The sequence below is a fragment of the Hakea prostrata genome, chromosome 9, assembly GCF_041222555.1.
Source record: "Hakea prostrata isolate BN-2017 chromosome 9, UWA_Hpros_2, whole genome shotgun sequence".
NCBI classification, from domain to species: domain Eukaryota; kingdom Viridiplantae; phylum Streptophyta; class Magnoliopsida; order Proteales; family Proteaceae; genus Hakea; species Hakea prostrata.
The window spans coordinates 15,963,197-15,988,335 of NC_142608.1; the positions used below are offsets into that span (position 1 = coordinate 15,963,197).

The 25,139-nt window shown below is 38.0% G+C and overlaps 1 protein-coding gene across 1 annotated transcript; it reads left to right on the forward strand.

Moving 5' to 3' along the window:
* Positions 1-447: 447 nt before the first annotated feature.
* LOC149004838 (transcriptional corepressor LEUNIG_HOMOLOG-like) lies at positions 448-23,290 on the forward strand. The gene is made up of 14 exons (XM_089135729.1): positions 448-566; positions 745-872; positions 1,390-1,472; positions 1,561-1,845; positions 2,320-2,394; positions 2,547-2,753; positions 2,862-3,003; positions 7,255-7,361; positions 7,488-7,637; positions 20,722-20,874; positions 21,917-22,033; positions 22,144-22,344; positions 22,906-23,051; positions 23,155-23,290. Exons 1-13 carry the CDS (start codon positions 448-450, stop codon positions 23,047-23,049), a joined length of 1,911 nt encoding a protein of 636 aa, XP_088991855.1. The 3' UTR covers positions 23,050-23,051; positions 23,155-23,290.
* Positions 23,291-25,139: the final 1,849 nt, after the last annotated feature.

Here is a 25,139-nt window from a genome sequence, read left to right on the forward strand (position 1 = left end):
TCAAAGGGAATGAGATAGATAAGCATTGGTTTGGTTCAAAGGATAATTGGGTGTGGTTCTGGTATAAGTGAGAGGGACAGAGATGGTTTTGAGGAAGTAATGGGAATTTTTTTTGGGGTTGGGGGAACATTTGGTTAAGGAATAGGGGATTGGATCACACTTAGAATTTGAAGGGGTTACATAATGTTTGGGGAGGATTGGGACTGAAGAGTGAAGACATTGAAACACCAGAGGCGAGGTAACCGGGGCAGGAGGTGATTGCATAAGAGGAAACACTGAAGAGTAGGAGTTGCAGGAAAAGGTGGCAGAAGTTTGTGGAAAGCCACAGAGGTACTAGCACAAGAGTGGTTGAAGCCTCAAGACCCAAATTCGGGCAGAGTTGCAGCAACAACGCTGGCATCAGATGTCAAGGAAAGCTGACCCTCAACAGCCATAGGTTTCTCGACGATGGACCTTCTGCATATAGACGAGTGGGTAGACACAATTGTCAATCGATATACACAGTTTCTTTTGAAAGGCCAGGGGAAGAAAGGTTTCTTAGCAGAGTCTGATGTCGAGCCATCGAGGTAGGTTCAGCCGTTCAGGAGCAATGAAGAGGGGGAGCTCATCACTCATCTCCTTAGCTCTTTTACATTTCTACCTATTCTCTTGAATACAAGATCTGTCAATCCTTATCCGCCTTGTGACATTTATCAATTCTCGACTCTCCTCTTTTACATTTCTACTTATTCTCTTGAATACAAGATGTGTTGACCCTTATTCTCCTCGTGATATTTACCAGTTCTCAACTCTTACTGTTAATGATCAATATCCCAAGTTGCTAATCCAATCCTATGCTTTTGGAGTGGCTTCTTTACCTGCACTTATTCATGGTACAAAAACCCTTCCCTGCTTGTCATGCATCTAGGTGCTGTAAGTAATGCGTTGTTAGAGGGGATGCTCTAGCTAAACCTTGCTCACTATTCACTACACGTGAGTCGATGTGTGGTGCATCGCTTCTAGGGATGCCCTGTTGGAAGGTGAAGCAATTAAAGTTTTTAGGATCCATATATAAATGCTTAATTTTTTTTTTGTGGGCCAGCTGGTGGTCTGATCAATCAACCCTCCTTCTGGTCTTGGGACTTGTAGCAATATGTTAGTGGAGTTTGCTGATATTACATTTCATAGAGCATATATCTAGGAGATACAGAAAGTCTGTCTATAACTTTCCATATTATTCACTTACTATTTCTATGTTACTTCATATTTTAACTTGATGAGAATATTTAGCCACTTAACGCATCATCACGTGTGCACTTATTTTGATCCAATTGTAAGGATGGTCAACATTTTGATGCAACCTCATATTCTAGTTTTCCTACAAAGAATCTCCTTCTTGTCTTCTTGCAGACTTAAACAAAGGAATCACTTCAATTCCCTTGAGTGGCTGGCCTTTAGCTGTAAGTGGCTCAGACAGTTCTATTCTCTTCATGGTTTGTCATTCTTTTGTTCTAGGAGAGGTGTGTGTGTACGAGTATGTCCCTGCTCTTTGTAATTATCTGTGATGTGATCTTTGCACAGGGAATTGACCAAATTCCCTCAGGTCTGGGGAAGCAAGTACTGAAGTCATATTGGCAGCAACCAATCCAACAGCAGTTTCAGATGTTGGCAGCTCAACATCGGCAAGAGCTCATTGCTCAGTCATGTCTTTCAGGGACCTCTGCTGATTTGGAGCTGCAAAAGTTGATGCTCCTAAAGGGTGCTTTAAACATGAAAGATGAAAAGATGAGGGGTGGTGTTGGTGCTCAGCATATCATTTCTTCTTCAACTGGTGCAGTCTCAGGTGGTGAAATACAAGAGGATGAGGTTGGTGTCAATTTTAGAAAGTTTTAACCTTTTAAAATTGTGACCATCGCTGATAGTAGACTAACAAGGGACAGACACATGGGTACTAATACATAAGCACGTGACACATACATTCACTAGAGCAGTACATGCATTATTCATAAATAGATAGAAGCAAATGTGTCAAAGCCTTGTAGGGGATATGATGCTTCTGTTTTTCTTTTTTCTTTTTTGATAAGTACTTTTGTATTAGTAAATAGTAACGACAGAATCATTACTAAAAAGGAATTCCACCCCATATTGAGGAAGGAGAAATCTTCTTGCAATTACAAGTTTGTATGTTGTGGTCTGTGGAAAACAGCTACTTCTGTGATGCTTGGAATTTTCTTGCAGCTTGTTCTCTTTTTGTTTCATGCATGCGGTGATGATCGGGCATACATTTTCATTTTATGCTTTTCATTACCCAACTACAGATAACTAATGGTTATGTCTCAGATGATGTTCCACATGAGGCAAATCACTGATCAGCAACGACAGAAGTATCGGCTACAGAAACAAGAATTACCAAAGGTTGATGGATTGACCCACATTCCTAATTGTATTATTTAATTTTTCCGCTTGAAATGTATTCTCCACAGAGCCCTTTTTAGTTCGCTTCTATATAGTGGGGCAAGTCAATTTCTTGTTTAATTTGTCCTTGATATATGCATGTCCTGAATCAGGGAGGAAGGAAAAGGAAGGAATTGTCTGATTCTGTGGCTGCATGTGGTACCATGGCAGGAGGTACTCCTTGGAATCAAGCAGAATCTCTGATGCCAGTGTATGATAAAATGTCAAATCCTACTGCTCTAATCCAGAACTGGAAGACTTCGGGAAAGCTAGTTTCGCATGGTTGTGATAGATCTAGATTGGCTGAAACTTCTGGAAAGGTGGAGCTGTGTTTTCTAAAGTTTTTATACGATTACTAAGAATTTCCATTCACTTTATCTGGTAACCATATAAACTTGACCAACACCTCATGATCACTTCAAGTTTAGGATGGAAGGCACAATGTGGCTGCGGGGTCATCATATACGAATCTGGAGGCTTTCTTGTCTCGTGATACTGACATTGATGATCTGAGGGGTACCTCATTTAGCACGTTGTTGCAGACCACACGTAACAGGATTAACCCAAAAGGTGATTTTCTAAATGTTTATTAAAACTGAAGGTTTTGCTAATTCATTGTTTGGTTTAAGCAATTGGACATGCTGTATGGTAACAATGAATTGTTCTTTTTTCTTTTTGGATGAAGAAAGAATTCATTACCAAAGAAGCCCCTAAAGGGAGAGACAATGTTCGAGAGGGAGAAAAGGGGGGGGGGGGGGAGGAGAGCAACCAACAAGGTCCTAGGAGCTACTAGCCAGGACTACAGGCAAACAATAAAATGTTCTTGTCCAGTGGCCATCAGTGGTAATGGGGGACTTTAATAGAGAAGAAAGAAGGATAAAAGGGAGAAGAACACTCGTAAGAAGGAGAAGAAGAAAAGAGAAGAGAAGAAGGTGGGTGGGAGGCTGCAAATGCTCAAAGCTCAAGCTTTACTTCATTTTTCTTCTATTCCAAAGTCTATTTTTTTAATTGCAATGTAAGAGCCTATTTATAGATTGGCTAAGCTTTACAAGAAATAGAAACTTAGTACACTGAAAATAGAAATAAATATCCTAGTACTAGTGACAATGAAGTCTTATGGATATAAAAACTGTTAGACTTTATATTTTAGCTACATACATAAATTACTAAAATAGAAATTAAAATAAGGTCCTAAATCTCCCAAGAATAAAATCTCCATAAAATCTGATCTTGGGCCTCACTAAATCTTCCATGAATATTCACAATATGCCAAATAATTGGCTGTGACACTGTTCATGTAAATAGTGTTTTGGCCTTTTAAAAGACCATTTGAACTGAATGGGCTGTCTTGAGCCGGTCTGGTCCATTGCTGGTTCACTTGGTCATGGTTCCATGCTGCTTCTCATGCATCAATTTTTCCCTCTCTTGAAAAGAACTCGTCCTCAAGTACTATTGAAATAAGAACTGAGTTGATAATGTATGGAAAACACTTGTCAAAGTGTGTTGGGTTTTTTTCTGTTTTGTTTTGTTTTTTGTTTTTTGTTTTTGTTTTTGTTTTTGTTTTTGTTTTTAAAGGTGTGTAGAATAAAGAAAGATATGGTTTTTGATAGTGATATTAATTAGAATGGACAACAGAATGGGGAAGAAGACCATAGAAAGAAGAAATAGAGAAGACAAGCTAGAGAGAGGAAGAATTAGCAGGGAAGACAGATCACAAGAAGGAAAGTAGCAGGGGAGAGAAGTTGAAAACAAGCTCGATAGAGTGAATAATCCAATAGATAGAGAGAGAGTTTCCTAGGTTTTGGTGTTGATACCAAATTAATGGGGGACGAAATAGAGAAGAAAGAAGGATAAAGAAGATTGGGGGAGGAAGGGGAAATCTCAGAAGAATTAGTCTTGAAGAAGGGGAAGAGGGAGAAGAACACTCATAAGAAGAAGAAGAAAAGAGGAAAGGAGAGAAGGGGGGGGGTGCAAACACACAAAGCTCAAGCTTTACTTCATTTTTTTTCTATTCCTAAGGGCCTATTTATAGCTTGGCTTAAGCTTTACAAGAAATAGAAACTTATTAGACTGAAAATAAAAACTAATATCCTAGTACTAGTGACCATGGTAGAAGATATCACTCTCGAGCGAGATCTCGCCTCCTTGAAAAACCGAGATCTCGGTCGATATATACAATTTTTTGGCGTCAACTCAGTGGCCCATCTCTGTGGGTTTTAGGGTCCCAATTGGGTTGAAACTTGGTATTTAGTCTATTTAAGGCCTTTTGAACACATTGGTGGCCTTGGATTTGTCAGAAAACAACCCTATGTATGATTTCTAAGTCTACCTATAGTGTGAAATCGAAATGTTGTAGGATTTGGGAATGCAAGGTTATACAACATGTAATATAGAACCTTTAAGGCATATAAATGAAAGCAAGTATATCAAATGCATCAAGTAACCTAAATGTTATCAAAATTCCATCCATGTGAGTATCACAATCTTAATTTTCAAGAATAAAATAATAAAATTATACAACCATTAGAAGTTCTATAGAAGTCATTAAATCATAAGTTTATAAGACAACCAAAGAATGATTGATCTTCCTTCGATGTTGTAGATGTGCTAAGAGTAGTTGCAAGTGAAAATCCAGCCGAAATCCACAAAGAAAGGCAAAAATTGAGAGTTCCAGTGAGATCAAGGGCAAGATAGGGTGAGATATGGCAAGATATGGCAAGATATAGTGAGATATGGTGAGATATGCCGAGATCTTGCGAGATCTCCCAATGCTAGTGACTCTAGAATCTTATGGAAATATAAACTAATTAAAATTAGAAACTACTAGGCTTTATAATTTAGTTACATGAAATAACTAAAATAGAAACTAAACTAAGGTCCTAAATCTCCTAAGAATAAAATCTCCATATAATCTGACCTTGGGCCCTTCAAAATCTTATATGGATATTCGCAATATGCCAAATAATGTGCTGTGACACTCTTTACGTCAGTGTATTGGCCTCATTTTGGCCTGCTAAAAGACCATCTGAATTGAATGTGCTGGCTTGAGCTGGCCTCATCCATTGCTGGTTCACTTGAACAGTGTACATCATTGTTCAGAGATATTTAATTCAATTATGGTGCAATGTTAGGGTCTGTTTTGATAAACTTGGTTATGAGGTTTTGTTATATTTGTAAAGGACTCAATTATGGGTCCCAAACTTTAGGTTATAAGGGGGTACACAAGGTTGTTTTTCTGATGTTTGTATTAGAATTGGATATTTCATAGCTAGAAAGAGTTGTGCTTAGAGTGTACAACAATAACAAGCCTTGTCACAACTAATTGGGGTCAGCTAAAGAGTTATGCATAGAGTGCACTTACTTAATTCAGTGTAACAGTGGGATTAGAAGTTCTTTTGCAAGTAGAATAAGGGGTAGTGGTGGCAGATCTTGGTTGCCAAAAATCTCACATAAATACTATTGAATAAATAAGGGGTAGTGGTGGCAGATCTTGGTTGCCAAAAATCTCACGAAATACTATTGAATAATTTTTTATGGATGAATCATTTTTACCAAGGCATCTGCCAAGGCGCATGTTGGTACCTAAGAGTTGAAGCACTCTGTTGACATGCAAAAGATTGGCCACTTTATCACCTAGGCGGTGCCACCTTGTCATCTGTGAGTCTTATTACTGCCTAGGCACTAAAGCAATCATTTTTTTTTTTTGGATTTTTTAAAAACCATCAAATTATATAAGTAAAAATATAATTTTGAAATAAAAAGAATGTAAATAATTAATATATAATGTAGGTAACAATCCCATGCACCGAGGAGGGATGATATTGAGATAAAAGGGAAATTATTTTTCAAAAACTTATTGAGAGAGGCCTTTCTTTCTCATCAAGTAGAGACTATCAGACCACCCTCTTCTCTAGAGTCCAAATGGAAGAACTTCATCCACTCATCCAGTTGACTGTTCTTCTCCATCGAGTTGACTCTTCTTCTATTCTTCTTCAATCAAGTGGCAGCAGTCCTTTCAAGCAGCTTTTTCATTTTTCTGAATTCTGAGCAGCAGCAGCCTTGGGCATTACCATGGCAGCAGCATCCTTTATTGATTGCTTTCTCTATTCTCCAACCCTTGCAATAGCAGCAGCAGCTCTGTTCTGTGCTTGTGTGAGAAAACCAAGCCTCAGCGGTTCCGCTTTCCTCTATTCTGTACGAAAGAGCCCAAGGTATTTTCTTGGCCCTCTTTTTTTGGGTTCTTTTCTTGTTCTTAAATTTGTAATGCTAAACAACAGCTCCCTTTTCTTGTTCTTCGTCGATTCATTCAGATTTACATGCTTTCATTTGAGTATTCTTTATCTGTTATTAAGTTTTGTTAAACAGCCCTTTCATTCAAGTATACATGCTAAACAGCACAGCTTCTTTGGTTCTTTTCTTATTCTTTTTTATTTTTAATCTGTTATTAAATTTCTTGATTTCATTTGAGTAATTGTTGTTAATCTGCCCAAGGTGAATTTCTACATGCTTTCAATATTCGAGTATTTCTCCAAGTATTCTGGTTTTATACAATTTTGACTATGAGTCTATGATTACTTCTGTACCCAATAATCCCCCCCCTCAAAAAAAAAAAAAAAAAAAGAAAAAAAAGAAAAGAAAAGATATGCTGAGTGGGATGCTGATTTTTTTAGTTGACTAAAGAGTCTATACTATAATGCCTTGGCGCTTAAGCAGTGTCTCAATGCCTTGGTTTCCTTGCAGCCTTGATAACCTTGGGATGAATACTGTTAAAATTTTAAAATAGTTTTCTCAGGAGATTAAAAGAATTCTCACTTCTTGCAGGCTTTTCTTTTGGAGAAGTTTTTTCCCTATCAACTAAAAGCAAAGTACTTTGTTGCCACTTCTCATCTGATGGGAAGTTGTTAGCTAGTGCTGGGCATGACAAAAAGGTGGTTGAAACTCATCCTGTTTTGCTTCTTCAACATGCCTTCACTCTTCACTTAGAAAAGAACAGATTTTTTTTTAATTAATTAATTAATTAAATTTTTATAGGCTGATTCCGATTCCATTGGCAGGTAGTACTTTTAAACTTAGATAACTTCGAATCCAAGAGTTCTTCGGAGGACCATTGCCTTCTAATTACTGATGTTCGATTTGGAGGAAGTTCAAATATCTTGGCAACATCTTCTTTTGATAAAACTGTACAGATTTGGGACACAAATGATGTAATTATTTTCCTAAACCTTATTTATGTTCATGCTGCTTCATATGTTCCTGATTTTAATCTAATAGTTGTTGAATTGTTCCTGAACATTACCGATGCTATTAATTCTTCTTTTTTATGTTTTATTATCTAATGTTTAATTTCTTCTACCAAGTGTGACCAGTGTCATCTATGTCTGGAAACTTCTAAAGCTGGTGTTCCATAAAATTACTCTTATATGGCATGAATTGTGATTTTGGACCAATGATGTTTATACTGCATGATTGTTTTACTACTGTAATTTCTACTAATTATGAAAATTTGTTAGGTGCCTTTTTACATGTTTTCTTGTTTAAGCACCCTTCTCCTAGCATTTCACCTATAAATTTAGTAGATGCATGTTGATGTCTATCCTTAAAATCTCCAAGTGCATTCGTATGTGTGCTTTTTAGCAGTTATTTTGTATGACATCCACAGTAAACTAAATAAAACTTCTAAAATGGGATGTTGTACCCAAAGATGAGGGGAAAGGGGATGAAACTACATAAGACCTTCCTTTTCAGGCATCAAGATTTAATCAGTAGCTTTTCATAATGAAGGAGAAAGTGTAATAGTAAAATGGATGAATATTTAGGGAAGCTCGCTTGTATTAGTATTAGTGTATAACAGAACCAGGCTATGTTTATGTTAGAAGGGCAAAATTGTGCATGAGCGCTACAAAATACATAGTATGCAAGAATCCAAATCAATTTGAGTCCATATGAGGCCTGAAATTGAGGTTCCAAGTGTCTGAAAAAAAGTGTCCAGTTTTGGTAGAAATTTCGACTGAAACATGGGAATTTCAGCCTTTTGCAAGGTCGAAATTCCCATATCGACCGAAATTTGTTCCTTGGACTAGACAAGTGTTGAAAGAGCTAGGGTCCAGTGATGATTCATCTATGACAATATGGTGTGATAATCGGACCGCTATTCACAGTGCAACCAATCCAGTCTTTGATTGTACAAAGCATAGTGAATTGAATTGGACTTTCACTTTTTTCGTGCGAAGTTGCAGCAAGGATTAGTTTCTCTAGAGCATGTTTGCACATGAGGACAGTTGGCTGACTTACAAAGTCTTTAGGGGTTGCTAGGGTTGACTATATTTCTAATAAGCTGGGCATGTTTGATCTTTATGCTCTAGCTTGAGGGGGAGTGTTAGAAGGGCAAAACTCTCCACGGAAGTAGGTTCTTGAGGAGGAATGCTGGTTTTCCTTATTTGAGTTGTGTTTTCTTTCTATTTCTTGTTTCCTGATTGTTTTTTTTTTTGCTGCGAATTTAGAATTTATAATAAGAGATGAATAGAAAGAGAATAGAGATTTGCAATGTGGGATACTTCATTAAATATTCTGGGGATGTATGTACCCCTATACCTGAATTATAATGCTCCCCCTCAAGTTAGTGCATGGGCATCATGCCCAACTTTTTAAGATTAGAGTGAAATATTTAGTACTTAGACCTTGAGTTAAAAAGTCAGCTAACTGATTGCTTGAAGGAAGAAAGTGAATGCAACAAGGCCATGTTCGATCTTCTCTTTGATGAGGTGGTCAATCTCCACATGCTTGATCTTGTCATGATGAATGGGATTGTGAGAAATACTGATTATGGGCATACTATCTGAACTTAACAGCAGGGGGACCTTCAAATTCACATGGAAATCTTGAAAAAGCCCCTTTAACTAAGGTTTTGTATTCCATGGGCCGTGGTTTTAATTTCAGCTTCAGCACTAGACCTGGCTACAAAAGTGCCTTTTGCTTTGCTAATTTACCATGTTCTACCCTCATAGGTACAATACCCTGAAGTAGACCTTTGATCATTTAGACATCCAGCGCAACAAGCGTCTATGTAAGCCTCAATATTGGGATGATTATGGGAAGAAATCAGAATTCTTTTTCCAAAGCCTGCCTTTAAATACCTCAAGATTCTATATAAACGTCAAAATGAGATGAATACAAGCCATGCATATACTTGCTATCCAAACCACCAATGAAGGCCATATAGTGTGAGATAAATAAATGTCTGCCAACTAACAGTTGGTAGTTGATTGTCCACTGTTTCATGATCTCGACTCTTAAGGTGAGAATTAGGGTCAGCTGGAGTTTCAGTCATTGTGCTTCGCTATGTTGCCCTTTTCGTGTTATTGACAACAAAGTATATTCTCTCTGAGTGAGAGAGACAGGCCAGCTTCATGCCTAATAAGCACCTCAACTTTCTCATATCCTTGATTTCAAATTTTGTTCCCAAGAACATCTTCAAAGAGGAGACTTGGCTACAGTATTCCTAGTGATAACGATATCATCCACATACACTATTAACATAGTAATGTGAGCATTGGTCTTCTTGATGAAGAAGCTACAATTAGCATTGCTATGCTTATAGCTAATGAAAATCATGGCTTTATGAAAGCTTCCAAACCAAGTTCTAGGAGACCAATTCAACATTTATAGAGCATGGCTGAGTCTACACACTTCTCCATAAGTTTCTTTGTTGATTAAATCCTCAGGTAGGATATCCATGTATACCTTCTCTAGAAGTTCTCCAAGGATGAACAGATTCTTCACAATGAGCTGTTGGAGATCCCACCCTTGATTTATTACACATGGGACAATTAACCGCATTTTATTCATCTTAGTCACCAGTGCAAATGTCTCTTGGAAGCCAATACCATATCTCCATGTAAACCCTTGCACTAACAATCTAGCCTTGTCTGTCTGCAGTACCATCAGCTTTGTGCTTGACCACAAACGCCTACTCATACCCAATAGTCCTCTTCCTTGCAGGTAAAGCAACCAGATCTCATGTTTTGTTTTTTCTAGAGCTTTCATTTCTTCATTTATTGCTTTTTCCCGCTGATTGAGCTAGAGCATCTTGTTAGGTTTTAGGAATTGAAACAGAAAACAAGGATGAAACAAAAGACTGAAATGTAGGTGATGAGGAATCATATGACACAACCAACCAATCAATGCAAGGCAACATACAATAAGACAGTTGCCGTCCATCTATGCCCCTTGAAATCAGCCTGGACACCTAAACGATGCCTTGGTGACGCCATGACGACTATGGTTTTTATGATGTTTGTTGGTCCGTTTTAGGAATATTCTCTCTTTGGCAGTCATTCAGATGTATGTCTGATTTTCTATGCATGACCAGAATGAATGATGGTACTTTCTCAAAATTTTTACGTAGATTGTTTTCTGTTCCACTCAACAATCAACAGATTGTATAAGAAGAGAGTAATAGGATTTATTTTGTACGGGTTTCAAAGACAGTGCCTCGGGAGGTGTTTTGTCCCTCTCACTTGTTTCATTTCTAAGTTGGATGGGTGTGCAGTATGCAATTATTGTTTCATTATCCAGCTGTACGCCATAGACCTATTCCAGATGAAAGAGAAGCATCTGAGCATTGCCAGCACCTTCATGATCAGGGAAGCCATCAGTCTAACTCATTCTGAAGATCCCAAGTGGTGCTGACTTAAGTAATATCCCTGCAGCTGCAGCCTTTGGCTTCAGCTTTTCCATTGGGTATGTTAGAAAACAAGCTTTAAACAATCAAAATAGCAGTTGAACTTGAACAGAGAAAAGAGAGAAGAAGAAGAAGAGAAGAGAGATGAAGAACCAGTAGAAAAGACCTGTGATTCTTAGCTAAAGAGTCTAGAATCACAGAGCACTTTTATTTAGCTTCTAATGAATCTAATACAACTTGAGAGACAAGTAATTGTCCTCTAGAAGAAGGAAACAAAATATTATAGCTTTAGTAACTTCCTGACTCCTAAAATAGAAAGTTCTGAAAATAGAAACTACCACCAAAATAGAAACTATGCTTTCTAAAAAACTCCCAAAACTTATGTAGCAAGATTCCCACATTAGAAATAGAAAATATAATCAAAACAATAGCATAATACTGTTCACGTGAACAGTAACGTGAACAGTAAAATCACTGTTCACGTGAACAGTAACGTGAATAGTAAAATCACAAATTTACGTATACTTCAACACTCCCTCTCAAGCTGGAGCATACAAATCTCCCATGCCCAGCTTGCAACAGATAGACTGAAAACTTGGTCTGAACAGAGCTTTGGTGAACAAATCAGCGAGTTGGTCAGTAGAGCTCACAAAAGGAGTTGCTATAAGCTTCTTCTTCACTGCATCACGCACAAAGTGACAATCTACCTCTATATGCTTCGTTCTCTCATGGAACACTGGATTACTAGCAATGTAAGTGGTTGCCTGATTATCATAAAACATTTTCATAGGGGCAGAAACTGGAAATCCTATTTCCTCTAACAATGAACGAAGCCACATTAATTCAGCAGCGGTGTGGGCCATAGCCCTATACTCAGCTTCAGCACTAGATCGAGCAATGGTGGACTGTTTCTTACTCTTCCAAGTCACAAGATTTCCACCAAGAAAAGTACAATAACCTGTGGTTGACCGACGATCAATGACGGATCCAACCCAATCTGCATCAGAAAAGGCAACCAAGTCCATACTCCGATTTGGTCGATAGATGAGCCCTTTTTCGGGCGCACTCTTGAGGTACCGAAGCACTCTCATCACTGCATCCCAATGAGCCTTCCTAGGAGACTGCATAAACTGACTCAACACACCAACAGAATAAGAAATATCAGGAAGAGTAACAGTAAGATAAATAAGTTTCCCAATAAGACTCATGTAACGATGGACATCATCTAACAAGTCACCATCATCACGTCCTAACTTCAACTGAGGATCCATGGGAATGTCGCTAGGTTTAGAAGCAAGCATGCCAGTCTCAGTCAAAAGATCTAACACATACTTTCTTTGTGACAAACTTACTCCTTTTTTATTGCGGATCACCTCAATCCCCAAGAAATATTGTAGATCACCTAAATCTTTGGTTTGGAAAGATTTTTGTAAGTGTGCCTTAACTGTATGGATTGCATCAACATCATTGCCTGAAAGGACAATATCATCAACATAAACTGCCATAATGACAACACAATCACCCTGCCGTCTAACAAACATAGAGTGATCAGAATAACACTATACAAAACCAAAAGACTCCACAGTCTTGCTAAATTTCTCAAACCAAGCCCGTGGAGACTGTTTGAGTCCATAAATCGCTTTATGAAGCGTGTAAACACGAACACTGTCCTCCCCCTAAGCAACATACCTTGGAGGTTCCTCAATGTAAACTTCTTCATGAAGATCACCAAATAAGAATGCATTTTTTATGTCAAGCTAAAAAAGAGTCCAATCATAATTCACAGCAAAAGATATCAAGACACCAAAATAATCTACATCTTATGTTTGTGTATAGCCCTTAGCCACCAAGCAGGCCTTAAGCCTTTCAACCGTACCATCAGAATGGTACTTAATAGTATACACCCACCGACAGCGGACCACATCTTTCCCAAGAGGTAAGTTGACTAAAGATCATGTATGACGAGAATGTAAAGCATCCATTTCCACATCCATAGCGGCTTTCCAGCCAGGAATTTAAGAGCTTCGGTATGATGGGTTGGAATATGAACGGCAGACATAGACAAAGCAAGGCAACGAAAGCTAGGAGGGAGATGAGAGGTATAAACAAAATTGGAAACAGGATAAACAATGTTAAAGTGTAAAGTGCAAGTTCTGAGTACCTTTCCTTAAAGCAATTGGTAAGTCATCTGAAGGTAGAGTGGGATCTCCACTAGAAGAATCCGCCGGTGGAGAGGATGAAGAAGGAACATCCGTAGGGCCAGCTTCAGGCTCCACTAAAGGAGAGCCGCTAATATTTGTAGGAGGAACTCTACTATCCTCAATATGTTCTGGCAACTTATGTCTTCGCTGATAAACCTGTAAAGGAACATTGCTAGTGGAAGGAACTAAAGAGGGAATAGGAGGATTATCATCCAAAACACAGTTTTCAACAGACACAGATTGACTTAGATAATAAGGAGTGTCTTCAAAAAAGGTCACATCCGCACTTGTAAATTGTTTGCGAAGAACCGGATCATAACACGAAAACCTTTTTGAGTGCATGAGTACCCAAGAAAATACACTTAATAGAACGGGGGGAAAGTTTATCCAAAGGATGTGGTATGTGAACAAAACACACACAACCAAAAATTTTGGGTGGAACTGAAAACGGTTCTCTATTAGGAAAAACAATTGAAAAAGGAGATTTTTCAGAAAGCAAAGGCATAGGCATGCGGTTAATTAAATGACCAGCAGTCAAAATTGCATCACACCAGTAACTCTTTGGAACATACATCTGAATCAAAATAGCGCGTGCAACCTCCAAGAGGTGACGATTTTTGCGTTCAGCCACTCCATTTTGTTGGGGAGTGAATGAACAACTGGTTTGATGAATCATTCCAAGAGAATCACACAAGTTAGATATATCATGTTGCACATATTCTAAAGCATTATCAGATCGAAAAATTTTAATAGGAAGAGAAAATTGAGTCCGAATTTCATGAATAAAACTTTTAAATGTAGTTAAGAACTCTGTCCGATCCTTTAAAAGATACAACCATGTAAGACGGGAGAAATCGTCCACAAAAGTAACAAAATATAAAAAACCATGCCTATTACTAATTCTACAAGGGCCCCAAATATCGGAATGAACAAGAGAAAATAAGGACTCACTACGAGAGATAGTGTGGAGGATAGGTGGCATGATGATGCTTCCCTAACTCACACGCTTCACAATTTAATCTAGACACTGATTTAAAAGAAGGAAATAAAATTTTTAATCTAGGTAAAGACAAATGGCCTAAACGACAGTGCCCACGGAGAGCATCTACACAATCATCAGAAAGAGCCGCAATAGGGGTAGCATAGTCCAGATAGTAGAGTCCGTTCCTTTCACACCCTCCACCAATCGTCTTCTTTGTGTGAAGGTCCTGGAAAACACAATAAGTGGGAGTAAAAGTCACAGAGCAGTTTAGTGCTTTAGTTAATTGACTAACAGATAATAAGTTAAAAGGAAAGTTAGCAACATGAAGTATGGATGATAAAGTAAGAGAAGGTGTAGGAGAAACACTTCCAGAGCCTAGAATAGGTGTGGAAGTCCCATTAGCTATGACAACAAAATTTTTAGTGGTAGATTTAAAAAAAGAGCTAAAAAGTGATGACTTACCAGTCATATGGGAAGAGGCCCCTAAATCGATGATCCAAGGGGTGGGAGTAGAAGTGAGAAGTGCTGTGTTACCTGCATGAGAAAGTGTGGCAACAGAAGTACTAGTGGATGTGGAAGCGCCAGTTTCAATATTTTGCAATCGGCGAAGGATTTGGCTTACATCATCTCTTAGAATCTTAGACAAGTCCCCTGAAGAAGATCCAGAACCACTATCGTTGTTTGCTACAGTATCAGTACCACCATCAGAAACGGCATGATTGGCAAGGTGCTTGGCCCACTCTGGTTTTCCATCTTTGGCCCAACAAGCTTCCACTAAGTGCCCTGTTTTATCGCAATGAGTACAAAGTCGAGATGTCTTATCAGACAGTTGAACACCACGACCTCCAGAAGACCTACTAACTCCCCCTGAACCATGACCACGTCCCCTTCCATAAGAGGTAGTGAAGGCTGAATTTTCTCCTTTAGAACTTTTTTTTGGAGAACTCCCTTCAGGCAAGGCAATACGTTGAAGTCTAGAATATGCTTCACTAAGATTAGGGACATGCTCACCAGCAAGAAGATGTCCTTTGACAGATTTCAGTTCAGGGTTCAATCCTGCAAGAAACTTAGACACAAAATATTCATTCCGTTGGGCCTTAAGCTTCTCTATATCAGTGGTGAGAGGTTGAAAGACATTCAACTCCTCCATCATGCCTTTAAAGGAGTTGTAATAATCCTGCAGAGACTTGTCAGCTTGCTGAAATTGAAATAGCTTTTCATAAATACTAAAAATCCGAGTCATATTTTTAGCTTGGGAATAAATCTCTTGCAAATCATCCCATATTCCCTTTGCAGTCTTATGGAACATAACATTCGCTGCAATATCAGGTTCCATACTATTCCACATCCAAATTTTGATGATTGCATCATCTTGGATCCAACTAAAATAAGATTTGTCAGTCTCAGCAGGAGGTTCATCCTCAATGAACTTAAGCTTACCTTTTGCAAGTATGTACACCCGAACCGCTTGTGACCACAACAAGTAATTAGAACTACCTTTGAGCTTGATAGATGTAATTTGAACGTTTACATGATCTCCTTGAGATCCTTTTGATTCAGCCGTACTCATGATTGAGCACGTGTAAGTGAAGACATTAAACTGAGGTAGATATCACTCAAATCAGTTTTCCAAAACTTGAAGTAGAAAGAACACAAAAAAAAATTCTGCAACCTTAGGACAGAATAGGAGAAAAAAGAGAGGTAACAAAGGTATTCAAGTTCTGGAACGTGTAAGAGTAAGGTAATAGGTAGAGAAGATCAATTCACATGAATATCTGATCTAATAGTCCATAATATACAGCATTAGGTGGCTGCACACCAAGGAAACAGAAGAAGAAAAAAGAATTTCAGAAGAGAATATTGAGAACAACACTATTTTGATTCAAAAAAGCTCTGATGCCATGTTAGAAAACAAGCTTTAAACAATCAAAATAGCAGTTGAAATTGAACAGAGAAAAGAGAGAAGAAGAAGAAAAGAAGAGAGATGAATAACCAGTAGAAAAGACCTGTGATTCTTAGCTAAAGAGTCTAGAATCACAGAGCACTTTTATTTATAGCTTCTAATGAATCTAATACAACTTGAGAGACAAGTAATTGTCCTCTAGAAGAAGGAAACAAAATATTATAGCTTTAGTAACTTCTTGACTCCTAAAATAGAAAGTTCTAAAAATAGAAACTACCACCAAAATAGAAACTATGCTTTTTAAAAAACTCCCAAAACTTATGTAGCAAGATTCCCACATTAGAAATAGAAAATATAATCAAAACAATAGCATAATACTGTTCACGTGAACAATAACGTGAACAGTAAAATCACTTTTTAAGTGAACAATAACGTGAACAGTAAAACAAATTTACGTATACTTCAACAGGGTATGCTGTGAAAATCAGTTTCATCTCCAAGGGAAAAACTTATCAATGAATTTGTGAATAGTTTCCTGCATATGCTTCATCACGGTAGCATGTTCTTGCCTTTAGGGGTCTTATAGATTCTATCACACTGAGTCACATGCTACAACTCGTGAGAGTCACCCTTTTCCTGTTCCTTCTGTTTGGTTCTTGTGAATTAGAAAACTAAAGCAAAGAAAAATTAGGAGAAACAAAAAGATGGGGTAAGGACTAAGAAGCAAGTATTTCTACAGCTCATTCTAACAAACCCCTCAAGTTGGAGCATATATATTAACTATGCCCAGCTTGTTGCAAATATAATCAACTCCCACTATCCAGTCTATCCCAGAGGTTCTGTAAACAAGTCTGCCAGTTCTTGTCCTGTGGAAACATGGCAAACATGACTAGGAGAAATGGGTCCCTGTTGTAGCTTTCATGAAGGACAGATTCATCAGCTTGTGCAATGTCATTTGAATTCTGATGAGAAACATGAAGAACCTGTGAAAGAGATGCAAGTGCTGAATTATCAAATGCTGTATTGTCATGTGGATTATTGTGACACACACGAAGAGCATGTGAGAAGCCATGAAAGATGTGTCAAACAACTCGGCGGTCTTATCACAATCAAGAATTTGGAAAGTGAACAATGTCAAATTTAATGCCAAGACCACCCCAAAATTCCATAACTGTGAGCTTCTCTTGCTGATTTTGTATTTAATTCACATCGCAAGTAATAGGAAGTATGGAATGTAGTACCTCATACATCCCTTTAAAGTCTGCAAAATACTGCGTCAAAGCGCGACCCTTCTGATCAACCCCATAGAACTATGACAATTTATAAATACAAGAAAGGTCGTTTTGGTCAGAATACAAAACATTCAAATATTCTCATAATTCTTTTCTAGTGTCAATATGGGTTAGTAAGTCCACATTTTTCCCCTTCGTAGAATTTAACATCCACCCTAGAATACAGGCGTCAACAGTTTCCCATGACACATTATCCTACAGAGTATTCCTCATCCAATGGGCCTTCTGCCATGCCCAATTAGAATCAGTTTCACAATTTTCTTCAGTTGGTTGAAATTGGCAGCCCGTGATGCTGCCATCAAAGACTATCATCTAAGCAGCACCAACAACAATAGTCCAAAAAATAAAAGAGCAGGAGGTTTTTGAACTCCTGGCACAAGGAAGAGCAGAGAAGCAGAGATAAATTGGCAAAACAGCAGGTATAAACTTTCAAAGAAAAATACAGCTTCTGTCCCAACCAAACTGAACAGGAAACCTCAGCATAGATCCAGAAACATCCATAAAAGGAGAAGTTAAACTGAATCCATAACCTCCAGAAAATCGATCCAGTTTGGATCAATATTAACTCCTCAATAAAAAGAAATAGTTAGAAGAAACATGCCTCATACAAAAAGTAACCGCAAGCGCACGGTATCGTGTAGCTAACGGGTCGATCTCAAGGAGATATACCACTTAGAATTCAACTTCTTAATAGTAATGCGAGATTGGAATGATTCAATTTTTTTTTTGTTAACTAATTAACTAAACTAAACGATCCTAATCTATACGTCTAATGCAATCGAATTGAAACGAAAAATAAATTAAACACAATCAATGCATAAATAAAAGACATGAAAAAAAAATGCAAACAATAAAAATAAAAAGGAAAAAAATAAATAAAACCAATTAGTATGTTAAAGCAGTCAGTAAAATTTAGTTCATAGATAAATGCAGATGCAACACCACCCGTCACTAGAAGCAGAGGCACGACTGTAGGCTTTCTCCGGTTATGTGGTCCGAGATGATGAATGAATAGGCAAAAAGTAAATAACAGAAAGTAAATAACAGAGTAATAAACAAAGCAATAAAAGGAAAAGGAAGCCTTAACCAAAGAGAGGCACGACTGTAGGCATCTCTGATCAAGGATCCAAGGGAAGGGAGAACAATAAATAATGCTGAAAGTAAATCCTAAATTAAGAATATGGAGGGGTAGATAGAAGCAGGAATGGAGGGAGGAGAGAAGATTAATAAAGAAAGTTACTTACTTGCGAATTGAACAAACGATTCGAATCTCAACCAATCCTAACAACTAGATCTAGATCTAGAATGATCTAAATCTGCAATTGCTAGACCCAGAGAAAGACGAATCTAAAAAAATTGAAACTTGAACTTGAAGCTTGAACTTGAATTGCATTACATAAAAAGATTAAACCTAAACATTGAATCTAAAAATTTAAATCTCACTAATGCAAGCAAAGAAAACTAGAGAAAACCTTAATAAACTAAAGAGAGAAGAAAGAATGCTTCTACTAAGCTCTAGAACATGTCCTCCTTTGATGGAGTATGTTCTCCTTTTATAGAGTTTACATGAGATATGAAGCACGGTTGAATTTGAATAAAACTCAAGGTTTCTATCTGACTCAACCAATTAGGGTTTTGACGTAGTAATCGCGCCGACTTAGAGAGATCAGATGCATAATTCCACCGTTGGATTTGAGGTTTAAGTAGTCGTGAAGCTCTCCTCCAAAAATCAGCACGATCGGACATCGGATGACCGTTCGATGAAGGGTTTGATCGAAACTGGACAGAGGCATTCAAAAACGGGATTTTTCCTCTTTTTCTTTCTGAATATAATTCTTTTTCCTCTTTTTCTTTCTTTAATTAAATCCAAGATAGGAGATAAGATATTGAGGTGTGCAAGGACTCTTTTCCATTTGGATTCTCTCAATAATATCTCTGTAGATCAAATTTGCCTTCTTTATCTCTTCAATATTTCGGAGTTGGCCCATAATCACACATCTCTAGCCCATCATGCTCCAAATCAGGCCAATTTTCGCATTTGAGAATTTGAATGGACTTCTTGACGTGTAAAATAGCATGATTCAAGCCTAAAACTCCAAATATTTGCTTAAATCTTGAAAAGTCCTAAAGTCTGCAAAAACAACATAAAACCCAAGGTAACTCCACTCTAAGTGTATAAAATGCATGCTTTATGCCCTAAGATTTCACACATAAATGTGCTCATCACATAACCTCCAGAAAATTGATCCAGTTTGGATCAATATTAACACCTCAATAAAAAGAAATAGTCAGAAGAAACATGCCTCATACAAAAAGGCACAATAAGCTGTTATAAATAACCCTTCAAATGGCTAAACCAACAGACAGACATAGTTCACTTGTTAAAATAGTGAACTAGTATTCGAAAACTTCAAATGTAGCATAGGGTGTTGCTACCCCTCAACGGAGTTCCAGCAAGATGTAGGATTTGATCACTAGTTTTAACAGTCTCTCCCTGATACCATTTGAGTTAAGAGTGGAAACAGAGAAAAAGAAGAGGAAGCGAGAAGAGAGCTGTAAACAAGGGAGGCTTCATGTAATAACTGATGAGTGAATGCCTCCTTCAAAATGAATATATAGGAAAACGTAGAGCAAGGAGCATGTATTACAGTAAAATGACTAAAAAGCACTTGGTAAGTCCCTGGTAGTATTGCCAAGACTGGATTCCTCTTCCCTTTTACCTTTACACATTATTCTAACATTTCTCTCATATGTAATGGAAATGGCAAACACAACTTTGATGGTGTTCCTTGGGATTGTGAACCTTATTGAGTTGCTTGCATTTTCATGATGGTTAGGGGACGACTCTAGATACACAGCTATACTGTGGCTGAGGGGTGTTTTTATGTGCTTTAGAATATTCTCTTAGTAGGTATTTTATTCGGGGGAGAGAGGGGAGGGTGTTTGAAATTCCATCAATTGTGTGAGGTTTTAATCAATATTCATAGATTACTTCTTAACTGATGAAATGTTAAACATTTGGAACTGCTTGGTTCCATCCTTGGGTGTCTGACTGTGAACACACCTGCATTTGTCTCTGTGTTTAACTTGCATTAGTGATTAGTCTCTTCTTGTTCACTGTTATTAGATGTGCTTGTATTTGTATCTGTCTGTTACTTTCTCTTCTTGTCCTTTGATGTACATTCATGTGAGGACATATGTTGATGTGTTTTCTGTCTATGGTTCTTCAGTTTAACCATTCATTGTGCAAGCTTATTGGACATAGTGAAGAAGTCATGTCCTTGGATTTCCACCCCAAAAAAATGGACCTTCTTTGCTCATGTGATCGTAATGAGATCCGGCTCTGGAATGTGAGTGGTCGTGAATGCACACGCACCTTCAAGGTGAGCTTCTATATTTCAGTTGTGTTACACAATCGCCAGAAATGGTCCTTGTATGGAACACCTGAAAATTCATTTTTCTTTTTCTCTATTTTTATTTTTTAAACACCAAGAAACTCATTACTTTAAGATAGTATTTTTCAGTACTTGAGAACAACAGGAAGAAGGCTGCTGATAATTTTTTTTCTAATATCACCTCACTATTCCATTATGTTGTACAACTTGGATGATTTCTAGACAACTATTCTCATTTGACACAGTTTTCTTTCTTTATCCCTCCCTCCAGCCTGGGGCACCCTAAAAGAAAGAAGAAAAAGGGCAGGGGGGGTGGGGGTGGGGGAGTGGGTTTGAATATATACCTAGGATCAAGGTATGGTGGGGCCTGGCACTCGCAAAGTTTCCATTTAAAGATCTCATATATTTCTGAAATTTATGCTGTTCTTGTATAAGGATCTCAGTTCTCAGATAATGAAACATTCATATGGAAGGCGCATAGTCTTGCAAATTGGGGTGGGGGGGTGTAAATTTTGTTACTGTGAAACAATGGAATTGAAAAGCTGTATGGATAATAAAGACTCATTTGTTTGTGATGGAAAGCTAACGCAACTATTTCTTGCCTGGTGTCACTGCTGATATCTTATCTCATCAATAAGATTACACCTAGAGTGGGCATTGTACTATTTCATTGTCTTTGTTAGATTCCCTAAAATACACATCGAAAATATATCTACTCAGCATTTCTTTCTATTAATGCTAGCTAGGATTCTTCTCTGACTTCTTATCCACTTTCATCCCATGCACCCCCCCCCCCCCCCCCCCCTAAAAAAAAAAAAAAAAAGAGGTAAATAAATAAATAAGAGAAGCTAACACATTTTTATTCAAAGCATCTCTTCTTAGTAGTTTGCGAAGTCAGCTTTTCCACAATTACAGATATAATTATATGGATTTCAGCGGATAAAATCGCATGTTACCTCAGTCAACCAATATAATTTTGTTGTGAGAGTGATATTCTGTTTCCTCACCTTAACCTCTCTGAACATATCAGGGTGGTGCAATAAAAGTTAGATTCCAACCCCAGGTCGGTCAACTTCTAGCTGCTGCTTCTGGGAATGCCGTCAACATACTTGATGTCGAGACTGGCACTGTTCAGTTCAACTTGAAGGTTTGCTTTTCTTATTCCCTTGAGAGTCCTGATAGTACTGCAGTTGTGTGTGTCCATCTGCTTGAAATTCTCTTATATGTGAACTCACTGGGAGTAGCACATCCTTTCAGGGACACACCAAGGAAGTACAATCAATCTGCTGGGACACAAGTGGGAAGTATATTGCTTCTGTCAGTGAAGACCGTATTTGTGTCTGGTCAGCTTTATCAGGTGGGGGATGTGTGCATGAACTGTGTTCCAGCGACAACAAGTTCCAGTCCTGCATCTTCCATCCACAATATCCCCTACTTCTGATTGTTGGAGGTTACCAGGTATTCTGGTTCTTAGGATCAATATCCTGTTGCTTTGAAAATTCTCTCTTTTGCTACATTGTCTTAGCTTTGATGTTTAACGTAAGTCACTTGTGAGTTTCTAAGATTAGTAGTTGATCAGCTTATGTGCCGCATCTAGCATTTGGGCTAAAGAAAGCAGCAATGCTAATTTTTTGTTTATTTATTTTCTTTTTCAAAAACAATGGCACTGCCCAATATGCCCCTTGCTTTTGTTTCCATTATTACCCCTCCATCAAGGCATGAAACTGCACGTGGACAGTGTAATAGAACCTCTTCCTTCAACATTTTTCAGCTTCAACAAACAACCATGATGGAGTGCTGGCCATATTATTCTGTTTACCATGACTAGTATATTATATGTTTTTTGGTCCATTGTCATTTGGAAGTCTCAAGTGTTGGAGAGGTTGTTGTTTGGGTCCATGCTTTTCTGGGGTTGGGAAGTCCTACTAATCTGCACTGTTGATGTCATTTCAGTGGATTTGTTTTTCATGTTAATCATCCAATTGTCTGGTGAGATCTAATGTCGCTAATTTGCTGCAGTCCCTTGAACTGTGGAATCCAACAAGTAGTGGAACAAAGACATTTGCTGCACATGGTGGGTTAATTACTGCGTTAGCAAACTCGCCTTCTGCTGAAATGATCGCCTCAGGCAGTCATGACGGTTTTGTGAAGTTATGGAAATGAAGGTAAAGCTATGGATGTGTGAGTTTTTTTCACTCCTTTTTGTGTCTAGTAGGTAGTGCAGTAGCACTGGTATTTGAAAGGAGGTAATCATAGATTTGTTTTCAGGACAAGGACCAGCAGTACACCGTGGATCAGGGAAGGAAAAAATTGGGTGGTAAATTTTGTAATTGAGGAAACGTATCTATCTTCGTGACAATATTTTCGACTACAACGGTTTGCAAGAAAATGAAACTTTCTGATGATGAATGGGAGCAGGATACTGAAGTGAGGCCTTTGTTATCTGGAATTTTATCAGATATCATGACTAGTAGAATTGGGTTAACCGGTGCAAGGTATAGAATTTGTTCAGCCATGTTGAACATTCCATCATAGATCACATTATAGCTATATACATGAAATGCTACATTTGAAAACAGGACTTATAAGAACGAGATGTAAATATTTGAAAAGAAATTTGTAAACTTGTATAGTTAGACTTTCTGCTGTAGTTTTTTTTACCATTGGTAGCTGCCTATGGTGAATATGTGAAAAAAAAATTTGGATGAATAAGAAGAGATTAAAATTGTCTGGTGTCATATCTATAAATGTCAGAAATAGCAGATGATTGGTAAATTGACTAGTTTTGCCCGCCCATTGACTAATGGATGAAATTGTGTTTTGTTACTTATTTATAATTCCTTCAATTGTTTTATTTGAGGTGACCCCTTTTTCTAGGTTTGAGTGGGACATGATTTCCCTGGATAACTAGTCATTTTGAGAAAATATTGGTTTCCCTCACTTGAATTGCAGACCATAAGTATGGCTTGTCTGTTAACATTCCTCATCGTATGGGCTTCTCTGCTTTCACTTGAAAGATTATCTTTCTTTTCCGAGAGATTTTATCATTCATGCAATTTTCCAAGTTCTTATATGGTTAGAATCTTAAACAGAACCTGTTTTTCTGGGGAGGTGTTAAGAATGGATGGGAGAGAATTTACTTGCTTTATATTCTCTCTATCTAAAAACGAAGTCTCTTCATTGGAAGCATTCTTTGGCAATTGTTATTTTTCCTACTTTCTCTGTCTTAAGTCTCTTGAAGCAATCTGTTAGGAATCATCCCTTTGTGTATGTGCGGTATGAATGGTTTCATTGCCACAGGTTCTGAGGTTGGTAGTTCATCTCCTTCGTTATACAAAATTAGTTGGATTGTCAATTATAAGATTTAGCAGTAGGATTCTGCAATAGGAATGGGTTAAGTGGTGCTTTTTGAAGCCTGATCTTGTGCTAATGGTAATCATATTGGCCCGGGGTAGGCCAAGTCAAAACGTTCCTGGCCTCGGATTTTAAACATAAATTTTTATCAAGAGTATGGTGGGTCAGCTGAGATGAGCCAGGCCAGGCTAAGTCAAACATTCAATGTGACTTGACCCTAACCTGCCCTTAAGAATAGAATTTTGAGCTTAAACCTATTCAATTTCATTCCATAGAGCCAAACTTACACCCCTAGAGAGTAGCATTTTAAGTACTTTTGTGTCTACATACATAGAGGATGAAGAACGCTAAATGGGCACTAGCTGACTATTGAATATGAGCACTAGTTCTGGTTTTTTTTTTGGTTAGTAGTTCTGGTTTTAATGTGTGAACAAAAGCATAGCTCAATTGGAGGTTTTTTTTTTTTTTTTTTTTTTCTCTTTGGCTGGGGGTGGGGTGGGGGGTTTGTGGGAGTATATACAGGGTAAGAAAGATCCATGCTTGGGTCTCAGGAGCCTGTAACCTTACATTGGCCGACGGGAATAATCCCATGAGGATCAACTGTGCAGTATTTTTGCTTTTCCATGGGCAAAGATTGAGCTGTCTAATTTACGAAGAGCCCAAATTGAACGAGCATATAGAACATTCTTTTTCCGTATATGAAATGAAATGATCCCTAGTCTCGTTCAGAGCATGGTTGTCAAGGCGACACCTAGGCGTCCAAGCATTCTAGTGGTTCTAGGAGTCGGTGTAGCCTAGGAACTAGGCGGCTTGTTTGATGTCACCTTAGTCTCTTTGAGCCCTTCAAATGTTGTGTCGCCTATGGTTGTGACAATTAGGGTTGAGAGATTGGTCATTCA